Genomic DNA, 19,780 nt, shown 5'->3' with positions numbered 1-19,780 from the left:
ATGCCTAGAGATTGTCGTCACAATTAAGCCCAAGAGCGAGGAACGATTAACCAAGTCAATTTGACCCCTTGGCCCACAAGCTAACCACCTTGGCATGGGCTACTTAATTCAAGAATGTGCAGATATTGGTTCCTCACAACCAAGCCCAAGAGCATGGAACGACCAACCAAATCAATTCAACCTCTTGGCCCACAAACTAGCCAGCTTAGGGTGGACTACTTATTTGGGAAAAAAACAGTATTGTTGCACCTTTCTAACAGATTTATATGTAGATTAATACAATAATATTTGCATACCAATTACTTTATATTATAGACTGCTGTTTTCAATTTCAAATTTAGGTTTATTTCTGAATTCTTCTCCAAATCAAAATTGATGATTCCATATCATTTGATGATTGATGGATTGTTGTTGAATGATTGATATTTGTATAAATGATTAAGTGATTGTTGATTAGATGATTGATAAGTGATGATGTAATGAATGCTGCTTTGACATATTGGTGAATGATGATTGAATGAATGTTGATTTGATAGAATGATTGGCTGATTGATTGTTTACTTGATTTGATACTTGATGATTGCTACTGTGGATCCATGAATCATGATTGATAAGTTATCCTTGAATACTTGGAATGATTTCTCCTTTATAGTTTATTGGTGAAAGGGGCACCACCTTCCATAAGAATTGTGTCACCACCATCCATTGCTGCCTTTTGAGAATAATAAATTATTTTCCCAATTGATCTCCCTTGGATGTCTTCCTCAAATAAAACATTTTTCCTTTTATATCTTCCAATGTTAGGAGAGGTCACATCTCTTCATCATGCCTGCCCTTTGGCAAGAGACACAACCTTTTACAACTACCACCCTTTTAAATAGTACAACCTTTCAAAATTTCTGTCATTTGAAAGAGTCACAACCTTTCACAATTAGCACCCTTTAAAAGAGTACAACCCTTTGTACTTTCAGCCCTTTGAAAGAGTCACTTCCTTATTTGCTTCTCATTCCTAATTTCTTCCATTAATCCTTCCTTGATTCACATGTTAAATTCTTTCTTCCTACCTCCATATCCCCTTTCAAATGAAGTTATCTACTCCCTTTTATATCTCATGTTTGAGAGAGTCACAACTCTTCATTTCATGCCTTTTGACAATTCATTAAGCTTAGTTGAAATTTTAATTATATTATATTTTAATTCTATTTAATTTTTGTTCATTATATTTTAATTTATTATTATTATTTATTATTAAATCCTATTTCAAAAAGGGGACTATAATGTTCCCATTTTTATGCCTTCCATGCCTAATAGGGTTGGCCTATTTCTAAGGTCTCTTAAAGGTTTCCTGTTCTCAAAGATTGTTCCTATTTGCCCAATGAGCTCAGTTCATAGTTTGAGCAGGTCCCATTGATCGTTGCTATTAATAGTAAGAGCTCACATGGTACTGTTCATTCTCGGTTGGTCAATTACAAAGCGAGATTGCATTGTTGCCAATGAGCTTAGAGCAATTATTGGAGTTGTCGGACACTTTTTGGAGGGATTTCAAACAATCTTGTTCATACTTATTATTTATAGTAAATGTCGAGCACATCATCAATAAGGTCAACTGCCATTACTACTACTTATGGATAGTCAATTATTGCAAAAGTTAATAATGTCATGGCAACTAGAGTTTTATGGATATTATATTAAATGACGTTTAAATAATAAAGTTAAATTAAATATTTGACTTTACGTTATTTAATATAATAAAGTGATTTTACAAAGTTATTATATAAAGTAATGTAATAAAGCGACTTTATAAGAGTTCTTTTATAAAGTGACTTTTAATGGTGCCTTGGGAGACATGGATATTATAAAATATTAAAAGTCACTTTTAATTTAAAATATGCAAAGCCATTCATAATGTCCCCATTTTTACGCCTTTCGGTTCTGATAGAGTTGGCCTATTCCTATAGGTTTCCAGTTTCTCAAAGAATGTTTTGAAGTTGTCTAACACTTTCCGAGGTGTTTTTGGGCAGCTGGTATGAGACTCGCTATTTTTAGTAAGTGTCAATTTTGACACTGTTTGCTTAGTTGGGAGTAGGGGCTGACTATATCTCAGTTACTATTTATATAATAACCACTATTTCGCCATGGTCCTAATTCAATCTCCTCCCAGCTTAAGCATGCAATATCTCCTCCCAGCTTGTTTTGTGTGTAGCTTCCAGAGCTCTTTTTGGTCACTTTTATTCATACTTACTATTTATAGTCAGTCACAAGGTGATCAATGAATATGATGGTTATTTCTAGATAGTCAGTTATTGCAAAAGTTGATAGCATCATGGCAACTGGAGTTTTATGGATGTTATCTTAAATAACATTTGAATGATAGAGTTACCTTAAATTTTTGACTTTACGTTATTTAATATGATAAAGTGACTTTATAAAGTTATTTTATAAAGTAATATAATAAAGTGACTTTACAAAACTTATTTTACAAAGTGACTTTTAATGGTGCATTGGGAGACATGGAAATTATAAAATATTAAAAGTCGCTTTGAATTTAAAATGTGCAAACCCTAATTAGGGCATTGGTATGAAAGAATTATAAAAAGGCACTTGGGAGCTCATTTGAGACATACTTGGTTTATTTTATTTTTTTCTTTGAGAATTTTAGGAGCTTGGCTTTCAATGCAGGAAATCTGAGGACGAAAACCATTGGAGTTTCTCAGTGGTTTGGACGGAAATCCAAATCCATCTTTAGTGTGGCTTCATCTAGAATTCACCATTGTGCTCCATTATCAAGTTGCTGGAGGTTTCAATTGGAAATCTCTCTAGAGGTTTTGACAATATTTTGCATTGAGGAGCTAGAAATATTATTTATTTGCAAGTCGACAACTGCTAGGGATTGGAGCACAAAATAAGGGAAATTTGTGGACAAATCTTATTTTGGAAAAAGCATTTTAAAGGATTCTTTAATGAAGATTGATTAGGGTTTGAAACTCATATTTTTTGTTTTTTTGTGGATTTGAAATTGAGGCATAAGGATGCGGATCAAAACAAGCGGTTCATGCATGCATTTTGGGAAGTTTATTTTTTGAGAACTTAAAAATTCATCTTCAAGTTGCAGTGAAGAGGTTTATGTTGACGTGGATAAAATCATATTGCTACGACCTCATCGGGCTAACCCAAAATAGAATGTTCTCAATGAGTACCTTGCAATTGAACTAAACACAATTTTAATGGCTCAGACTAACCATACACAGGGATACACAATCAGCATATCCCCAATGGTATGAACCCGAATCCATCAAATACCTGCACACCCAAAAGGATCTATCTAATCTATTGAAGGAAACCATGCAAACAGGATAAAACCAAGATGATAAACACCAAATCAATGTCCATTATATTGATTTTAGCTGCTATTACAACAATTTCTGCAGCATTTCTATGCTACTACAAAAATTTAACCTTCTACAAAAACTCTAACTATCTAACTGGAATCTAACTCTAAAAAATCTAACTAACATCTAATAATCAAACTCTTTACAAGAGAAAGGCCTCTGCCTTTTATAGATTTTACAATTTGAATCAATGGCCAGGATTGACTGCATCCAACAGCTGCAATCTGCCTTCTAGAACCTAGCCATTTTAACCCATGCCTATTCAATTCTCAGTTATCCCCCCCAACCATATTCTCAACTGTCAACCACTATTTGTTATCAATCCAGGTCTATCCGGTAGTTAGACATAACTGACCTATGTCCCCTCCCTTTGAATTCATTGGGTGGGACCCACGGGGAGTCCTTTACAGTAAAACAATTCAGTTTTTCAAACTGATTTTCTGGAATTAATTCCAGCAGTGTATTTTTCTAAGAATGCATATTTTGTAGCATTATGTGTTCTTGGTTTTCAATTTCGTTGGTGGATTTCAACTTGTGGTCTGGTGATGGCGCGTTTCCTCGTACTTCGTTTCACGCTTTGTGGTGCGTTCTTCATTGGCAACGCTTGGGGTTGTCGCCTTGGTCCTGCGCTCCTCTTCCGACGTTGATTGCGATCAAGGCTTCACTTTACGTTTTATGTCGTCACTTTAGCTCTTTCGATGTCATCAAACGTAATCTACAAACAATCAATTTCACTTTGCATTAATTATTTTGAAAAATTCAATAAATTTATTTAACAAATATTAAAATTTTCAAGGCTCAAAGGGAAAAAATATCCACTTTCAAACAAATCTCGAATCCCCTCTTTTAAATTAGGCTTCTAGGATTAAAATGCGACTTCTAGACAAATACGTCAAGATTTGTTTTAAACATCCCTTTGTCACACGTTGAAAACCTTGGCCATTTCACTTAAAAGTGCAATTTTGATTTTTTTTAATTTTAAGTGCCTAACCTCGTCCACTTTGGAAACTTCGACAATATTGACTCCAAAATGCACAACTTAAAACGACTTTGCACTGAAACTCGACACCTTTCAAAATGCGTGATTTTCTTACGCTAAGCAAACTCGACCTAATCGTCCAAAATGCACAAACTTGATGTTTGATTTTCGGCCTTACTAAGGCAAATTGAGCGAACTTCAATCTTCCTTTCTCACTTTCGGCTCATGGGCTTATCATGCGAACCTTAGGCTTTTATGTAATTTCGGCTAAATGAACCTTTTTGCTAACTTTTAAGTTTTTTGGCCTATGAGCCGATTTTGTGAACTTGGACTTTATAATTTTCGGCATAATGAGTCATTACGCGCGATTTGAATCCATTGATCATTTTCGGCTTATTCTTCTTTTTGTGCGCTTTACCTCCTTTTCGGCTCTTTTGGAGATTTCACGTGAATATGATTTGTTGAAGCCTTTTCGGCCTTAGGGGCTCTTTATGAGAATTTACCCCTCCTTTTCACTTTTTCGGGTAAATAGGGTGAATTGCACGACTTTGATCTTATAAGTTTTTCGGCCCAATGAAGGAAAATGCACGATTCTACCCTACTCGCCCTCTGCAAGACTTGGCTCTTCTAGGGTAAATGAAACTCGGGTTTTGGGGGCAAATCGCGCGACTACAAAACAACAAAAAATGCCGAACTTTGTTTTGAATGCTCATTGCTCTTCGTTTCGGAAATTTTGACTCTTTTGCACAATTTTCTTTGTTTGCATTTAAGTTGTAATGCCCTTTACAATTCGGGGCATTTGCTCAAAATGAGCGATTTTGTTTGTTTTTGCAAACTTTGGCATTCTGAGGAATTCGCGCGACTCTTGATTCACATTTTGGGGGAGAGAATGAGCAAGTTTAGGCTTTGCCCTAAATTTGCCCTCTTCTTAGATGAAATTTGGGCCCTTTGTTTATATTACATGACTTCTCCTCTGACCCTGTGAGTATATTTCGGCCTTTGTTTGGGATTGCGCCGGCGATTGGAAAGGCATTAGCAGCAGGTGAAGCTTCTCTCTCATTTTATCAGGCAGACTTCAAAAAACGACAGGGGGTCCCCTGGAACAGGGGTGGGTTGTGCATAACACACAACAGTTTCTTGTATTGGCAGTTTGGTCCAAATATTCTTGTGGTCTGCTATTAAGAAATTTCCAGATTAATCAACAAACTGAGTATGTAATTGCTAATACCAAAGAAGACGTTGCTGGAAGTATTTTTTAGACTGTCAAAAGAATAATTTTGAGCATATTGATTTCTTAATTTTGCAAAAATTATTTCAGACTGCTGATTGTATTACTCAGAACAAGCAAACTGTTTGTCAAATTACCTTACCAACTGAGTATGAAGAAGAAGGGGCAAAAATTGGGTGACACTTCGGGGTAGCATATTACACCACTCTCTAAGAAACCCTATGCAAAGATATGGTCCTGTCGAATTATGAATAAATGGCTAACAGCTACAAAAACACTCCAAAGTCAATCACCCACCCCTGACAAACCCCTGCATTCAAATCACAGATGATTTTTTCGAATCATTCAACACTCTTTCTCAGCAAACAAGGATAGTACAACCAGCTCAAAGCATTGGTACCACCCAACAATGGCTAACAAGAAACAACTTAAAGCACACCCAAAAAACAGTGAAAGTTGATGCCAAAATTTCCAAATGTGCATATCAAAAAACCATGAAAATTTTCTTTTTTGAAACTTTGAACTGCAAAAAGATTGTGAAAACAAAAGTGATTCCTGTGTGAAATCACTGCAACCAGCTAGGGACCATCTCTCAGATCCGAAATCAGTAATCAATGAGAAATTTCATCCTTGATCGATTCTTGCAAGAACCCTTCAACTCAATCCAACAACATCCTGTTATGTTTACTCCTATGCATAATTGAAATGAGAGCCCAAGACCTCCTTTTATATTGTTGGATGGAAAATAATCCAACTTGAATTTAAAATAAAAATAAAGAAAACATTTCCAACCCAAACACCTTTCTTGAAATATAAAATAGGTGTGAGATTTCAACCCAAGAATGTGAATGAATGAAGGAGAGCAAAGTAATAAATCAGAAATGAGCCAAATAAACTGCATACAACTCAGAGAATGCAAAGCGTACAATGAAAATGAGATACCCATATGAGAGGGATGGATGAGTATATATAGCACTTACCACCCAAGACACTAAAAACACAACCAATGTGGGATAAAGTGAGAAAGTCCCCAAGTAAGCTTAACTAAGTGTGAAGAGAGCTATTGTGGTGAACTAGCTAATGAAGAACTAGAAGGCTAAAGAATCCTATTCACACTAACAATAGGCCCATGTGTTTGTCCCCTTCCCTAGGTGTTCACTTTAGGGGGAAATAATGTTACTTTATAAAAATTATAACAGTAAGTGAAATAACAAACATTAACATTAATAATTTGGTGTATAATTAAAATACTTCCATCCGACTTACGGAAAGTACTGCCAGAGCATCGAAGATCAAAACCAAACATGTCAAGATGAAAATGAGGCGGTGGATGAAGATCTATACCAACTCAGAAACTTAATAAAAAAAGCACATTCAACAAGAAATGTGAAGAACCCAGGAGGACAAAAAAGCTTTCGAAAGCATCATAGCAAATCTTAGACATCAATGGAACTTAACATCGTCAAAAACAACTAAATCCGGCCTCTCCAAGATCACAAGAGTCCCCTAACCACCACCAATCACCCTACGGGTAGTCTGAAACAGCCTAACAGTCGCATCTGCTGACTAAGCTTGAGAATGGGCATTACACTGCAGTAAGAACTTTTACCATATACAAAACAGTATAATAAGCAGCATAACAAGATCTAGTAAGTATTGATGCACAATCAGTAAACAGAAAACACGTGCATTTTAAAACTCATAAATTAAACCATCTGTCAACAAATACTCAGTATACCTCCCAACGAACAAGAATCACATCTTCATCTACTGTCTTCATGACACATCCAAATGTCCCAGCAGGTATAACCAATCCAGATGCTCCAGGAACTTGCAAGGAAATATGTGCTTGCACTGTTTGTAAATCATTGTTTACATAAGAGAAACCTCTCCTCTGGAATAAGCAGGTTATTTTTGACAATCTATATAAAAAGTCAAATCTGCAACCAAAAGACAAGGTCATAATTATCTGCTGTTGATCTGAAATAATTTTATGTAATGGATCAAAAACCAAATATAGAAAAATAACAAAGATAGGCTTCAAAGTCAAACTCCAACAATTTAAGACAATTGCAAAAGCGTCAGTATTAAGAAACTGACAATGCAAATCATTACAGAAAAGACTATTGCCAAAAATTCAAGTAAATTCAAACATCGCTGAGCATCGACAAACTGGATGTTTCTACTAAAATAGCAGATAACAAAAGATTGTCATCTATCTCCAAAAGATGTAGTTTGCAGAAACAAAAAAGTTATTTATAATTATGAAACTCACACACATTCAGCAGGCCAGGTTCCTTCACATAATGAAGACAGCATGCGAATCATAGGCAAAGTCTGATATGGAAAATTGTCCCTAAATGTGAAAAGCAGACTTCGAATTGGCCCATCAATCACACTCTCTCGATCCCAAAATTCTAAGCAAAGGGATTCCTGGCATGTCAATTGAACTTATTAATCTTTTTGCCCAGAATATATAATCAACAGCATTACAATCGATTTGAATAATCCAACAAGAAGTTCAAAAATATTTCAATCAAACCTGGCCAGAAAATATTTCGCATAACAAATCCAAAAGAAACTTAACAATGTTATCATCCATCTGCAGTCAAACAATTTTTAAAAAGCGGTCTTAGCTATTCAACTTACAAACATGTAAATTGAAGTAAAAATGAGTACAAGAATATTTCCATGCCTGGTTAGCTATATCATATGCTGCAATGAATGCAGAAATTAGTGTTTTTAACACGCTCTTGTATCCAACAACTTGATCCTGTGCACAAACAACTTCTTAGTATAAACAGTATTCGTAATGAAAATTAAAAACTATGTTTGAGACTTCTGTGGGAGAATTGTCTTAAAATTGTATACATTTGTTATTCTGACACAAAAAAAATTACACGTTATTAGAAAGAGCATTAGTTAATTTCTCATTCACAACAAATAACACATTTTAAGCTGAACAGTCAAAATGCAAGAAAAATTATCATCAACGCAAGCATTTCCAAACTCCAACACTTTGGCATCACCACCAACTCATAACATGGGAGTCCATCTCCATTCTTGATGCAAAAATAAAATCAACATAATCTATGTATTCTGCTGACCAAACATCCTTTGATTCAAGCTCAAAGTGTGGTCCATTTTCTATTGCATAAAGCTACACTCCAACAATAGAAGCATAGGCACATTCACACATCTCAATCATTCAAGGAGAGCTTACACATAAGGTAGTTTGTCTTTACCTCTTGAAAAATCATGACAAACAAACAGGGAAAGTGTAAATAAAATGTTATGAATTGCAAATCACAAAATTAGGAAAGATCCAACATAAGTAGCAAAACAAAAGAAGAGATGTTAGCATGAAGTGGTTAAATCAAATAGCTAGATGGGCATGATGGTAAGCAGACGCATAACACATGCATCACCTAGCTGTCATTGAATGAAGGATGACAAAAGAATGTATATTGCCATCAAGAGTTGCATGACATTGGGAGACGTCCCAGACATAGTTTTGGGGATGATAGAGCCACAACCATAAAGAGGGGCACAAAATCAGCATGATGGATTGACATTGTGGGATCTGTAACAATTTCAGAATGCTTGAGACGGCATACACAGTGAAAATTGAGCTTGTTTCAAGCAGCAAAAATGTAAAGAATACTGCTTTGAAATTATAAGATGGTGTAGGAAAGTGAAAATAACTGCAAAAAAGGTTTGTGATTCCTGGAAACACTTTAATATTTTGCATTTGAAGAACAAGATAAAAATGATGAATAATACCAACAGGCATCTTGGTAGGCAGATTGCAGTGTTAGCAGCACAGAAACTGAGATTGGAAGCCAAAACGCTATAATTTGAAGCTAGAGGTGTGAAAATTCATTCTCCACTGAAAATAGCAAAGCTCAGATGTGATTTCTTTGAACAAATACAAACTGCACATGCCAGAAACAATGCTTTCATCCAGTGCCTACAAATGGGCAATTCTACTCAAGCAAACAAATACAAGCTCATGCAGTGCACCAGCAGTCAGAAGAGGGAATTTCAATTAATGTCACCATCGAAGTAGATCATAAAGAGTCTAGAGAATCCATGTCATCATAATTGTGGCAACAGAACTGATTTGAATGACTGCGACAAAACACAACTGCTAGGTTGGGCAGCTGATAATATCACTTGTGATAAATTTAAATATGCATGAACTATTTTGTCTTTATAAAATTCAAGAACTGAAGTCACTGTTGAGGTCTCTTTTCATGGTGCATAGCCAATGGAGGAAGTAACAGTATGATTTTTGAGATTGTTTTGCACGGAATGCATATATTAACTGAGCCACGAGTACCAAATACTATAACAGCTGGTAGGTTATTGACCTACGGGAGGATTGTCAAATGAGAAATTCAAAATTCATATCTTGCCTCAGGTCACAGTAAAACAGCTCAAATGATGAAATGACACCACCCATGGGCTAAAATATTCAATTTAGTAACTTACAAGTGCAAATATAGCTGAAAAGTGCCAATGACGATTCCTACAGATTACATGACTAATTAATGAGAAAATTCGCAAGAGACAACAAGATTAAAATGTCACAATCATCGAGAATTAATCCTAAGCAATAAATTTCTTCATTTATGCTATATTTTAGCAAACACAAATAAAATAATTTCATTTATTGGCAGAGACTTCCCACATCATATAGTATCTATGCTACATGAAATGATACCCTTGATGGGAGAATTTGTTTTTGTTCTAACTTATGTAACACATGCTCTCTTAACAGAAATGCCAGATATCTCGTCTAGTAACTTAAATGAATTGTTCATCATAAACACGAATGTTGAATTTTTCATATTATTCAACATACAACCAAACTATCATTTAAGGCTTTATGTATTTAAATAGATGAATGAAACGTTTTCCAGTTATAGATTAGTGAACATGCTTGAGCAACTCAGATAGAAAATTTGCTGATTAAAGTTCTAGTTTCAAACTGAAAACTTAAAAAGCCAAAAATATCTATTTAGCAGGAAACAAATTATAAATTCCTGATGCAAAGGATCATGAAAAGGCAATAAAAATAACCTACATTTAAGTCTTCAAAAATTTCACTTTGAAGCATTAGTAGAATAGTATTAGGTGCTCCCCTTTCATAAGCTTGACGAATGTAAGCCGAATGATCAATTTCCTGAAGGTTTTACAAAACATAACTTTTCTGAACATCTTGCAAGCATCATTATAGAATGAAAAAGACAAGAACAGTTAGAAGTGAAGAGCAATAGAAAGTCTACTTGCCACTCTTGTTTGGTTTTCTGTTTTTGTAAGCATTGACACAAGACAAATGAAAATAGCCCACGCAAACATTATAGGACCTACTTCAGGAGCTTCTGATGAAATAATATCTGAAATTAAATCATCAATTTCTTGCAAGTCCCCAAGTGAAAATGCATGAGAACCTTGGCTGTAAAACCATTCAATCAAAGAGTTGTTTCCAGATTTTTCAGTAACAGGTTATTTGTAAATCTAAAATTGCATTAGAAGAACCAGCATACTGAAATGGAAATAACTAAATCATATAAATTTCAGATACATAAAGATCAAGTTCTTATAACAAATTCTTTCTTCAAGGACATAAAACGCTAAACAGACCCATTACTGAATCCAGACCCACCTGAATGGAACTCCTTCATAGACCATATGAAGAAGATTTTCAAAGTTCAATGCTTCAATGACAATTAGAATAACCTGGTATTTCACAACCTGTGCATACTTTTGAGCAACCTGTGTTACAGCCAGTTTCCCAATATTGCTGCAACCAGTTATGATTTCCTGCAGATGAAGTGTGTTTCCTCATGAGAGAGATGGCAGAAGGAATTTTCATTGCAAAAATAAGCATTCTCTAGGCATATACAGGATACCAATGAGACAAAATGGATAATAAAATTTTTACCTTGAACATGGAAAGTAACTTTTTAAATCTATCAACCGTACAAATGCAAAATGGTTCATAGTAGAGAAGGAATAAGATGTCCAAAATCAAATTTTCTTCAATCAATGTCTCCTCAGCCCACATGTCCACATATTGAAGATCCTGAAAGCAGTAACATTATTTTCTCGTATGAAATATTTGCCTAATAATCACCTCTATTATTAATTTTCTGAAGATATAATCCATTCTTGCATCAGATAGCTGACATAAATATTACATTAATTTTAAGTACGAAATTATTTGGAAAAGCATCATTCAAAGACAAATAGTACTATAGTTCTTAAAAAAATTTAAGTATTCAAAACCAAACACAACTCCAGGTACTATAGCACTTTCCCCAGATAATATTATACTAGTTCTTGTCAAATTATAAGCACAGCATCAAGCATAAGCACTTAACATCGAGCATCATGAGCATACAACCAAGCATCATAAGCATAGCATCAAGCATCATTCTTTCAGTTATATGCTCAAACCACTAATATATAAGTTACAGATACCCAATCGTTGGGACTTAAAATAGTTTTATTTTATCCCCAAAAGCGAGCTTCAAAGAAAAATGCTTAGAAGCTGTTGAAAAGCTGGAAAGAAAGAAGCTTTAGAGCGTATCTAATCTAAACAAATAATAAAATTATGACTAATCAAAATGGCCTAAAAATAGGCACTCCGCCATTTCAAATAGAACACAATCGAAATATTAACCCACTTATGCCAAGGTGGAGATTTCCTACACATACGTCAAGTAGAAATATGAGCCACTTAATCCAACTATCAACATGCTAGGCGGAACTAAGGTGTAGTGTTGCCATGTAAAACAATGTCCATATGTGATTAATGCCAGGATTAGTGAAGATTTTAAATGACCGTGTCAATTTAGACTTAGGTGCAGAACATGAGCATGGTCATGCGATTTTTCATTTCACATTCTCTATCTCTCGAAGATCATCTCCTATGCTGCCCCTGGGTTTTGGATCAACAAAAAAAGTGAAAACAGCCAGCTTAATGCTTGCAAACTTGGTCTAGAACTATGTAGCACAAATAAAGAATCTAAAAGAGGCAGAATTAAAGATGAAAGCTGCTAGAAACAACTGAATGCTCCTAATGACCTTCAGCACTGCTGCACTTTGACAGTTCCCACAAGGTGGTGGAAAACTGCTTACACTACAGCAGAAAAGAAAGAAAAAATTACAAAACCTCTGTTGTGAATGCCAAAGATGAATTAGTTTGATTGCAGTGGTAAACAACCCACATTTATAGGCATTTTTTTGAGTATTTGTATGCTTTAGAATAGCTTTTAAGGCCAACTGATTTCAGGATCCACGTTTTCTTGAGAAAATCTGGCCAACTTATCATGAAAGTGCACTTCTAGAAGAAATCCATTGGGAAACCAAACATAGGCAGAATTCTTAGTTGCTTTGGCTGGCTTTTACACATTGGATGGAGGTTAAACCATGTCAAAAATATGCCAGCAGAGATATTAAGTGTTTAACCGCTAGGCAAGAAACCACAATAACTTCAACAAACTATTAAATCATGGGCAAAAATAGTGTGCCATGCTACCGTAAGGATAAAACTCAAGTGGTAAAGCCACTTTCAAAATGTGCTAGTGGAACTTTCATGCAATGTAGCCACTTTTCTTATGCCTAGGCAGAGATATCTACCATTTATGCCAAGTCAAATGCTGGACAAAGCTTTTGGATGGTTTTGCCAATTTCAACGCACACCACACCCAGCTTAACCATCTCTTATAACCTGGGCAGAAATTTATGTAGCTTAACTAATTCAAATGTGTGCCAAAGTTGACTTAGGCAGAGTTTTCAAGTCATGCTGCTGCCTTATGCAGAACATTAAGCCATCCTTGCCATTTTCTTCAAACTAAACCTTGGGCTTGGGACCTATTGTTCGTGTTTCAGATCTTAAACCTGTTCCTTAAATGCTGCCCTGCTGTGTTAATTGTCCAATATGCTATTACAAACCTGTAGAAGTGATCTGATGAATTTGAATTTCTCCAAGTAATTCTCAATAGAAAAGAACGAATCAGCTACCAAAGATCTCAAATATGACTCAAGCTGAAGTGCACGGAACTCATAAATACACCCAAAAAGATTCTAAAATTTGAGCCACATAGCTCATGGAGTGTCACCAAAATATATATGAAACAGGAAACTGTCTAAAACATGCAACGCAATCAAACCCATAAATGTGTCTATCTAGTTCCTACGCTATAATCTCTCAAAGACTCAGGTTATACCTAGTTGGTTCTCATCTAAACAAGACCATAAACCCCTATACTAAAGCAATCTGATCATATAAGCTTTCCAACTATGATAGCTATGGGGTGTACATTTCTTAGTAGAGGGTTCCACCATTCGAATTGGGTTTCAGATTAGGTAAGGCTAGGGCAGTATGAAGATCTAAAAGATGGTGATTCTAACCGCACAACAAGAAAAACCAACCCTTTTGTAACTTTCAAAGCTAAGAAATGACAAAAGCAATAAATAACTACAAATTAGTTCTTGTAATGTCCCCTTATGTAAAGAATTAAGGACTATCAACTCACAAATCAATTGCAAGACACTTCTTTCTATAAAAATTCAATTCCCAGACACTTCTTTCCAATAGAAGACTCAACAAAAAACATTGATACCACTTAGTATAAAAATGATATATAAGGACCTGCTTTTAAATGTTTAGAATTTACAATCGATACCACTTATAAGATGATGTTATATGATAATACTTATCAATATGATAGAGTAACACTCCTATATCTGATATATCGATGGGATTTATGCAAGATGATCTTGGCTATATATCTGATCTGCACTTCTGCTATAACAATATGAAGTGTGCAATCAATATTGCTGATAGCTATCTCTGATATGACACTAAGGAATAGGCTAAAGTCTGCTTACATCGCCTATAGTGATGATATATCTTTCTGCTCCTGATCTATCCTTATAAATATGCAAATTGACTTTCACTATCGCTTATAGCGATGATATTGTTGTCTCTGATCTGAACTTTATAAATGTGCAATGGATGGGCTGTTCCTGATAGCAATCTTGGATTATATGCCACCAATTTATGCCAAAAGTTAATTGCTCTAATAGAGCAATCCAAACTGGATATAAGAAATAAACAAGTAAGGTTCGATGATTCTCATTGATGATGCAATCTCCCTTTTATAAGTTATGAAGGGGTATGAATGTGGGTCACCACCTTTATTAATCGCACCATTCTTATAAGATTCTTCATAATACCCATTGGATAATTAATCCATGATTAGTTAGTAGCCAATAATACTCTCCCTTTGGCATCATGAATAGTGTTAGTCATATACCCATTGGCAGCAATTACATTTGTTTACTTGCTGTTGCTACTTTATAATTGATGGAGGCTTCATTATAAATAGATTAGCATCATGATAAGGATGGTATTCCATTCAAAGGCTTTATATTCTCTTCAATATTTTGACATCTTACCTTTAGCTTTATCGCCATTCTTTAAAGAATATAGAAATCATTACTTTTAATTGATGTCATTGTAGACAATCATAGCACATACGATTAAGGTGATCAAACTAATTAGGCTTCATCCAAATCAATAATGATTATTGATGATCATTTGACCATAATCGGTTCTTTGGCGATACACATCATTGTTTCTCTTGAATCAATAATCTCTCTTAGCAAATGAATTACTATGCAGCTTTTGATGTCTCAGGTATTAACAATAAAAATGTTTCTTTGTTTCTTATCCTTTGTCGATGCTTTCCTCCTTGCATTAATATCCACTTGGTGGTAAAACCAAAATAATGAGACATACTACTCTGTTTGCTTCTAGCAGTGGTCTTGTGTCTGTCCACATGGTTCCTTCTGCTTGTTTGGTTGTGCAGATTGGATGGGGGCAACAAAATTCTTCGAGTACCTAGTACAAAATCTGGAAAAAAAAGTGGCAAATCAGGGTAGAGCACAAAATCAGCTTTCCAATGCCTACTCCTTCACACAAAATGAAGTCCAGATGAGCAACATATGACCCTGAAAATGCAAAAAAGATCTAACTCAAAAGGCCTGTAGCAAAAAACAAGATCAGAATCTGAAAAAAAAAAAAATCAGCAACACCATTGGATCAAGCTCAGAACCAGCTTTCCAACAATATCTTGTTTGCCCAATTTTGACCTCATACGCAAAAGTTACGGCCATTTAACTGTGTATGTCAAAAAGATTTGAGGGCTTGGAGGGGCCTAATTGGCAGGCCATATGGCTGACATCATGCTAACATCAGCATGACATTAGCAGAATATATTGGGAATATTCCCTCAGGGCATGAGAAATTGCTCTTGGACAAGAACTTAAAAGATCTGGAGCTTTGATACCATGTTGGATTTATTTTTTAAACCCCACAAGCCCATGAATCACCTGCAAGCAAAACACCTGTCACAAATGTATATCAAGCAAGATAGATTTGCTCAAAAACATGAGAATTGTATTGATACACAAAAGATTACGATTACAAGTGAATGTATGAATCCTTATAGAAAGCATGAATGCAACCCTAGACTAAACCCGAGAAGAAGATTAAATAAGCTAGTGCCAAGTCTCACAATCATAATGAATGAGACAACAAGCTATTATTAGCCTAACCTAAAAAAAGAAAAAAGCACTCCTAAGTTTAGCTTAAGCGAATAAAGTAATAAGGACCTAATAAAAATAATTAATTAGGGGATGTCCTACTACTCTAACACATCCCACATGCAAAACTTAATGCAAGAAGAATGCCACATGGAACTCACTCAGAACTATCTCAACCGACATTGGCCAAATAATTACATAACTAAGATAAATGCAAAGTGGCTGCCCCTCCAACTCCCCACGCCATTGCTTCTCTTATGCAAAAGGTGTCACAATCTCTACGCATCATTGAACAACATTAAGATTCCAGGATTTGTTGAGCAAATCACCAATGGGTCAACAACATTAGATGGTGGAAGAGAAAAGCATTGCTCTCAAGGGTGTTGCAGAATTGAGGTGTGTGTGAGAAGATAAACAAACCAGTTTCCAAAAATAGCTCCCCCAATAAAACAAACTCAGGATAGACAAACAGAGCCAAAGAAGGTTATTGATTTCAAAGGTAAATTAGTGGTATCCAATTAGTAAGCCATAGAAGAAAACAACAAAGTTCAATAATTCAAACAGATGCGAATGGGTATTGAGCACACAGTTATGCTGAGTGGGGAGTGAATCAGTATAACAATTAATTTTTCAAACTTTAACTTTATTAGCCACAAGCATAACAACTATTTGAATGCAATGAATATAAGAGCACAATACATACGTGGAAACCCTAAAAGGGAGAAAACCACGGCAATAAATGTAATGACCCCTACTAGGTTTAGGCTTGTCTTAACCATAATTAATCTATTTCAATATACTAAAATTGATTGAGAGACTAATCATGAAGCCATTCATTGATATTCTTCAATTTATTAGTTATTAACAAGTGCTTATTTATTTTCCTCATTAGAAGATTAATTTCATTATTCATAGTTTCTTAATATAGATATTAGACCTTGTTACTACTTCAGCTTTAAGGAGAAGGATCTATGTATGTTTACCAAAGCGCCTAGAGACCAAATACAATAGGTTCCCTCAAAGCTTACAGATCCAAGCCCTTACCTATCTTGGGTCTATACCCTCAAGGCTTTATGGGTCGCTGATCCCCACCCTATCTTGGGACTTAACCTATTGCTTGGATTTAGACTGCCCCTCTTTGGAACATCTCATTCCCATCTTCTTAAATATTGACAGTAATAACATGATTTAGACTACAAGTATAATAACTTCTCATGTATTACGAATATATATGAAATTAAATATGACTGTCATACATATTGCAGTCTATATACTAAATTCTGCATAACAACGTTATCAGGCTTCATATATTAAGCATACATATTTAGCACATCCCATGCATACCACCAAGAACACAAATGTTACTGCCTGTAATTCAATAACAGTTCTGATCTGATCTGATCAATGGTGATCTAACTGGATCCTTTTGATTCCTTTCCTTTATATCTCTCAATGTGAGGGAGAGGTCACACCTCTTCATCGTGTATGCCCTTTGGCAAGGGACACACCCTTTCACCATTAGCACCCCTTGAAAGAGTGCAACTCTTCATTATTTCTGCCTTTTGAAAGGAACATAACCTTTCATAATCAGATCTGCACTTCCTATTTAAATCAGATCTGCACTTCTGATTTTCAAATTGTCCCCCTCTCAAATGAGGTTCTCCTCTCCCTTTTATATCTCATTGTTGAGGGAGTCACAACTTTTCCTTCCATGTCTCTTGACCTTTCATTAACTTAATTAATTTTTAATTAATTATATTATTTTATATTTTAATTTAATTTTTATTATTTTAATTTTATTATTATTTATTATTAAATTCTATTTCAAAGTGGGGGCATTGCAATAAAATTGCTTTATATAAATAATGGTTTCACAACTTTAGAGGCACCAACCCCTCATTCAAATTCTAACTCTCTTCTTCAAACTAGTACAATTTCCTTTTCAAATCTGCTTTTAAGTCTGATCATAAATCTGCTTTTAGATGGTTTCTCTAAATGTCTTCAGGATTTGCATTAACTCTCTGCTCCAAAATGTAGCCTTCAAAATCTGCTAATACATTAGGCTTGAAGGGACTGCAGTGATCTACTCAGGGTCTGCTCATAAAAACTTCATAGATCTGCACAGTTCTTCTTCACAAATCTGATCAGCCTTTTCTTCTATGTAGCCACCGCACTCACACTTCACATATATCATATTCCTCAAACTCTATTTACTTATATACCTTATTGCACCTTTTCATGAATGGAGGCGTCTCTTAGAAACTCATACTTTTTCATTAAAACTGGTCGTAGCCTTTGCACAAACAAATACATTGCCAGACTTCTTTAATTACTCCAAAACAAGCCATATGTTGTATTTAATTATGGAATCACACCTTTTTTCATTAACTACTAATAATTATTACTTTTCCTTGATCCCTGGCTTGTCTTTTGAATAAGAGAAATGTAAGTTTGTCTTTTCTTTGGATAAGACAAAATAGATTTTGTGTTTTACAGGACATAATACGAATCGCTTGCTGTCTTGTAGACCACACCACTTTTAAAATATTATTTTTGTTTATTGCTAATCATATGAAATTGCACCTCTTGACATATAACTAGTTCGTTGCATAATATAGTGAAACGCTGCAAATTATAAACTGCACATTCTTCACCATCGCCGACTTTAATATTTATATATTATCACTGCTTTTATAATTCTCTGCTATATTACAATAGCGTTGTTCCTTCATTTGTCATTGCCTCTCATTGGTCTCCCTTATCCATAGTCAAAACATAATTAAGTGGTCTCTTCTTGTCATAAAACATCTTTAATACATTTTCTATTAATGATAGTGTTGGAGCTCAAAATTGCAGGTTGCCAAACCCTAAAGGTATGCCAAGCCTTATGCTCAGGTTCAACAATCGCTTCTGGCCAACGAACGGAATGAACCAATATGGTTACTATTCCCTGTACTTCTGGCTCTACTAGACCAAGGCGGGTGTACCTTCTCTGCTATTGAGCAGATTATCAAATTGCAATATCTTTGATTACTTCGTTGATTTATCTCAAACTGGCATGAAGGTTTGAGATAACTGGTTCTAATCTAAACCCTAATCCTACTCCTATAACATGAAAATGAAAACTGAAAGTATTTTAATTGTTTTGAAATGAAATATGATCAGTGCCTTCCATCCATTGGGCAAGAGAGTCAAATCTCTGCTCCTTTATCGGCTTTCTACCCCTCTGTTAGACAATTCTTACATCCACACCTTGCATGAATCTGTCAATTGTTCAAGTCCTTATACATCAATGATTTTATCCTTATTACAATGACTTGTCGACATGAATTTAATCTCTCCTTGAGAGAACCAAGCCCACAAATCATACAGAGATACTAAAAGCTCTTTGATCAATTTGAAATACCCTTGATACTCAACTTAATATAATACGAAAAACATGACATATAGGAGTTCTCAAACAACCTTGGCTACTTTTGCCAATATAATAGGTGAAACCAAATTAGAGAACATTGAATTGTATTCTTTGCACAATATCAGGAAGTTTTATACTTAAGTCTT

At 35.0% G+C, this 19,780-nt stretch overlaps 1 protein-coding gene across 3 annotated transcripts in view; it reads right to left on the bottom strand.

Annotated features, from left to right (window-relative positions):
- LOC131045463 (uncharacterized) overlaps positions 1-19,780 on the bottom strand; it is a 285,469-nt gene that overhangs the window by 231,519 nt on the left and 34,170 nt on the right. For all 3 annotated transcript variants that reach the window (XM_059218424.1, XM_059218422.1, XM_059218423.1), the window contains exons 6-13: positions 11,547-11,687; positions 11,268-11,425; positions 10,892-11,057; positions 10,686-10,784; positions 8,292-8,369; positions 8,139-8,198; positions 7,872-8,029; positions 7,335-7,536 (exon numbers count right to left, since the gene is read on the bottom strand). In XM_059218424.1, the coding sequence (XP_059074407.1) occupies positions 7,335-7,536; positions 7,872-8,029; positions 8,139-8,198; positions 8,292-8,369; positions 10,686-10,784; positions 10,892-11,057; positions 11,268-11,425; positions 11,547-11,687 (1,062 nt within the window). The remainder of the gene's footprint in view (positions 1-7,334; positions 7,537-7,871; positions 8,030-8,138; positions 8,199-8,291; positions 8,370-10,685; positions 10,785-10,891; positions 11,058-11,267; positions 11,426-11,546; positions 11,688-19,780) is intronic.

Source organism: Cryptomeria japonica, chromosome 3 (assembly GCF_030272615.1).
Source record: "Cryptomeria japonica chromosome 3, Sugi_1.0, whole genome shotgun sequence".
NCBI lineage: Eukaryota > Viridiplantae > Streptophyta > Pinopsida > Cupressales > Cupressaceae > Cryptomeria > Cryptomeria japonica.
This window is presented reverse-complemented; position numbering and strand designations above follow the sequence as displayed.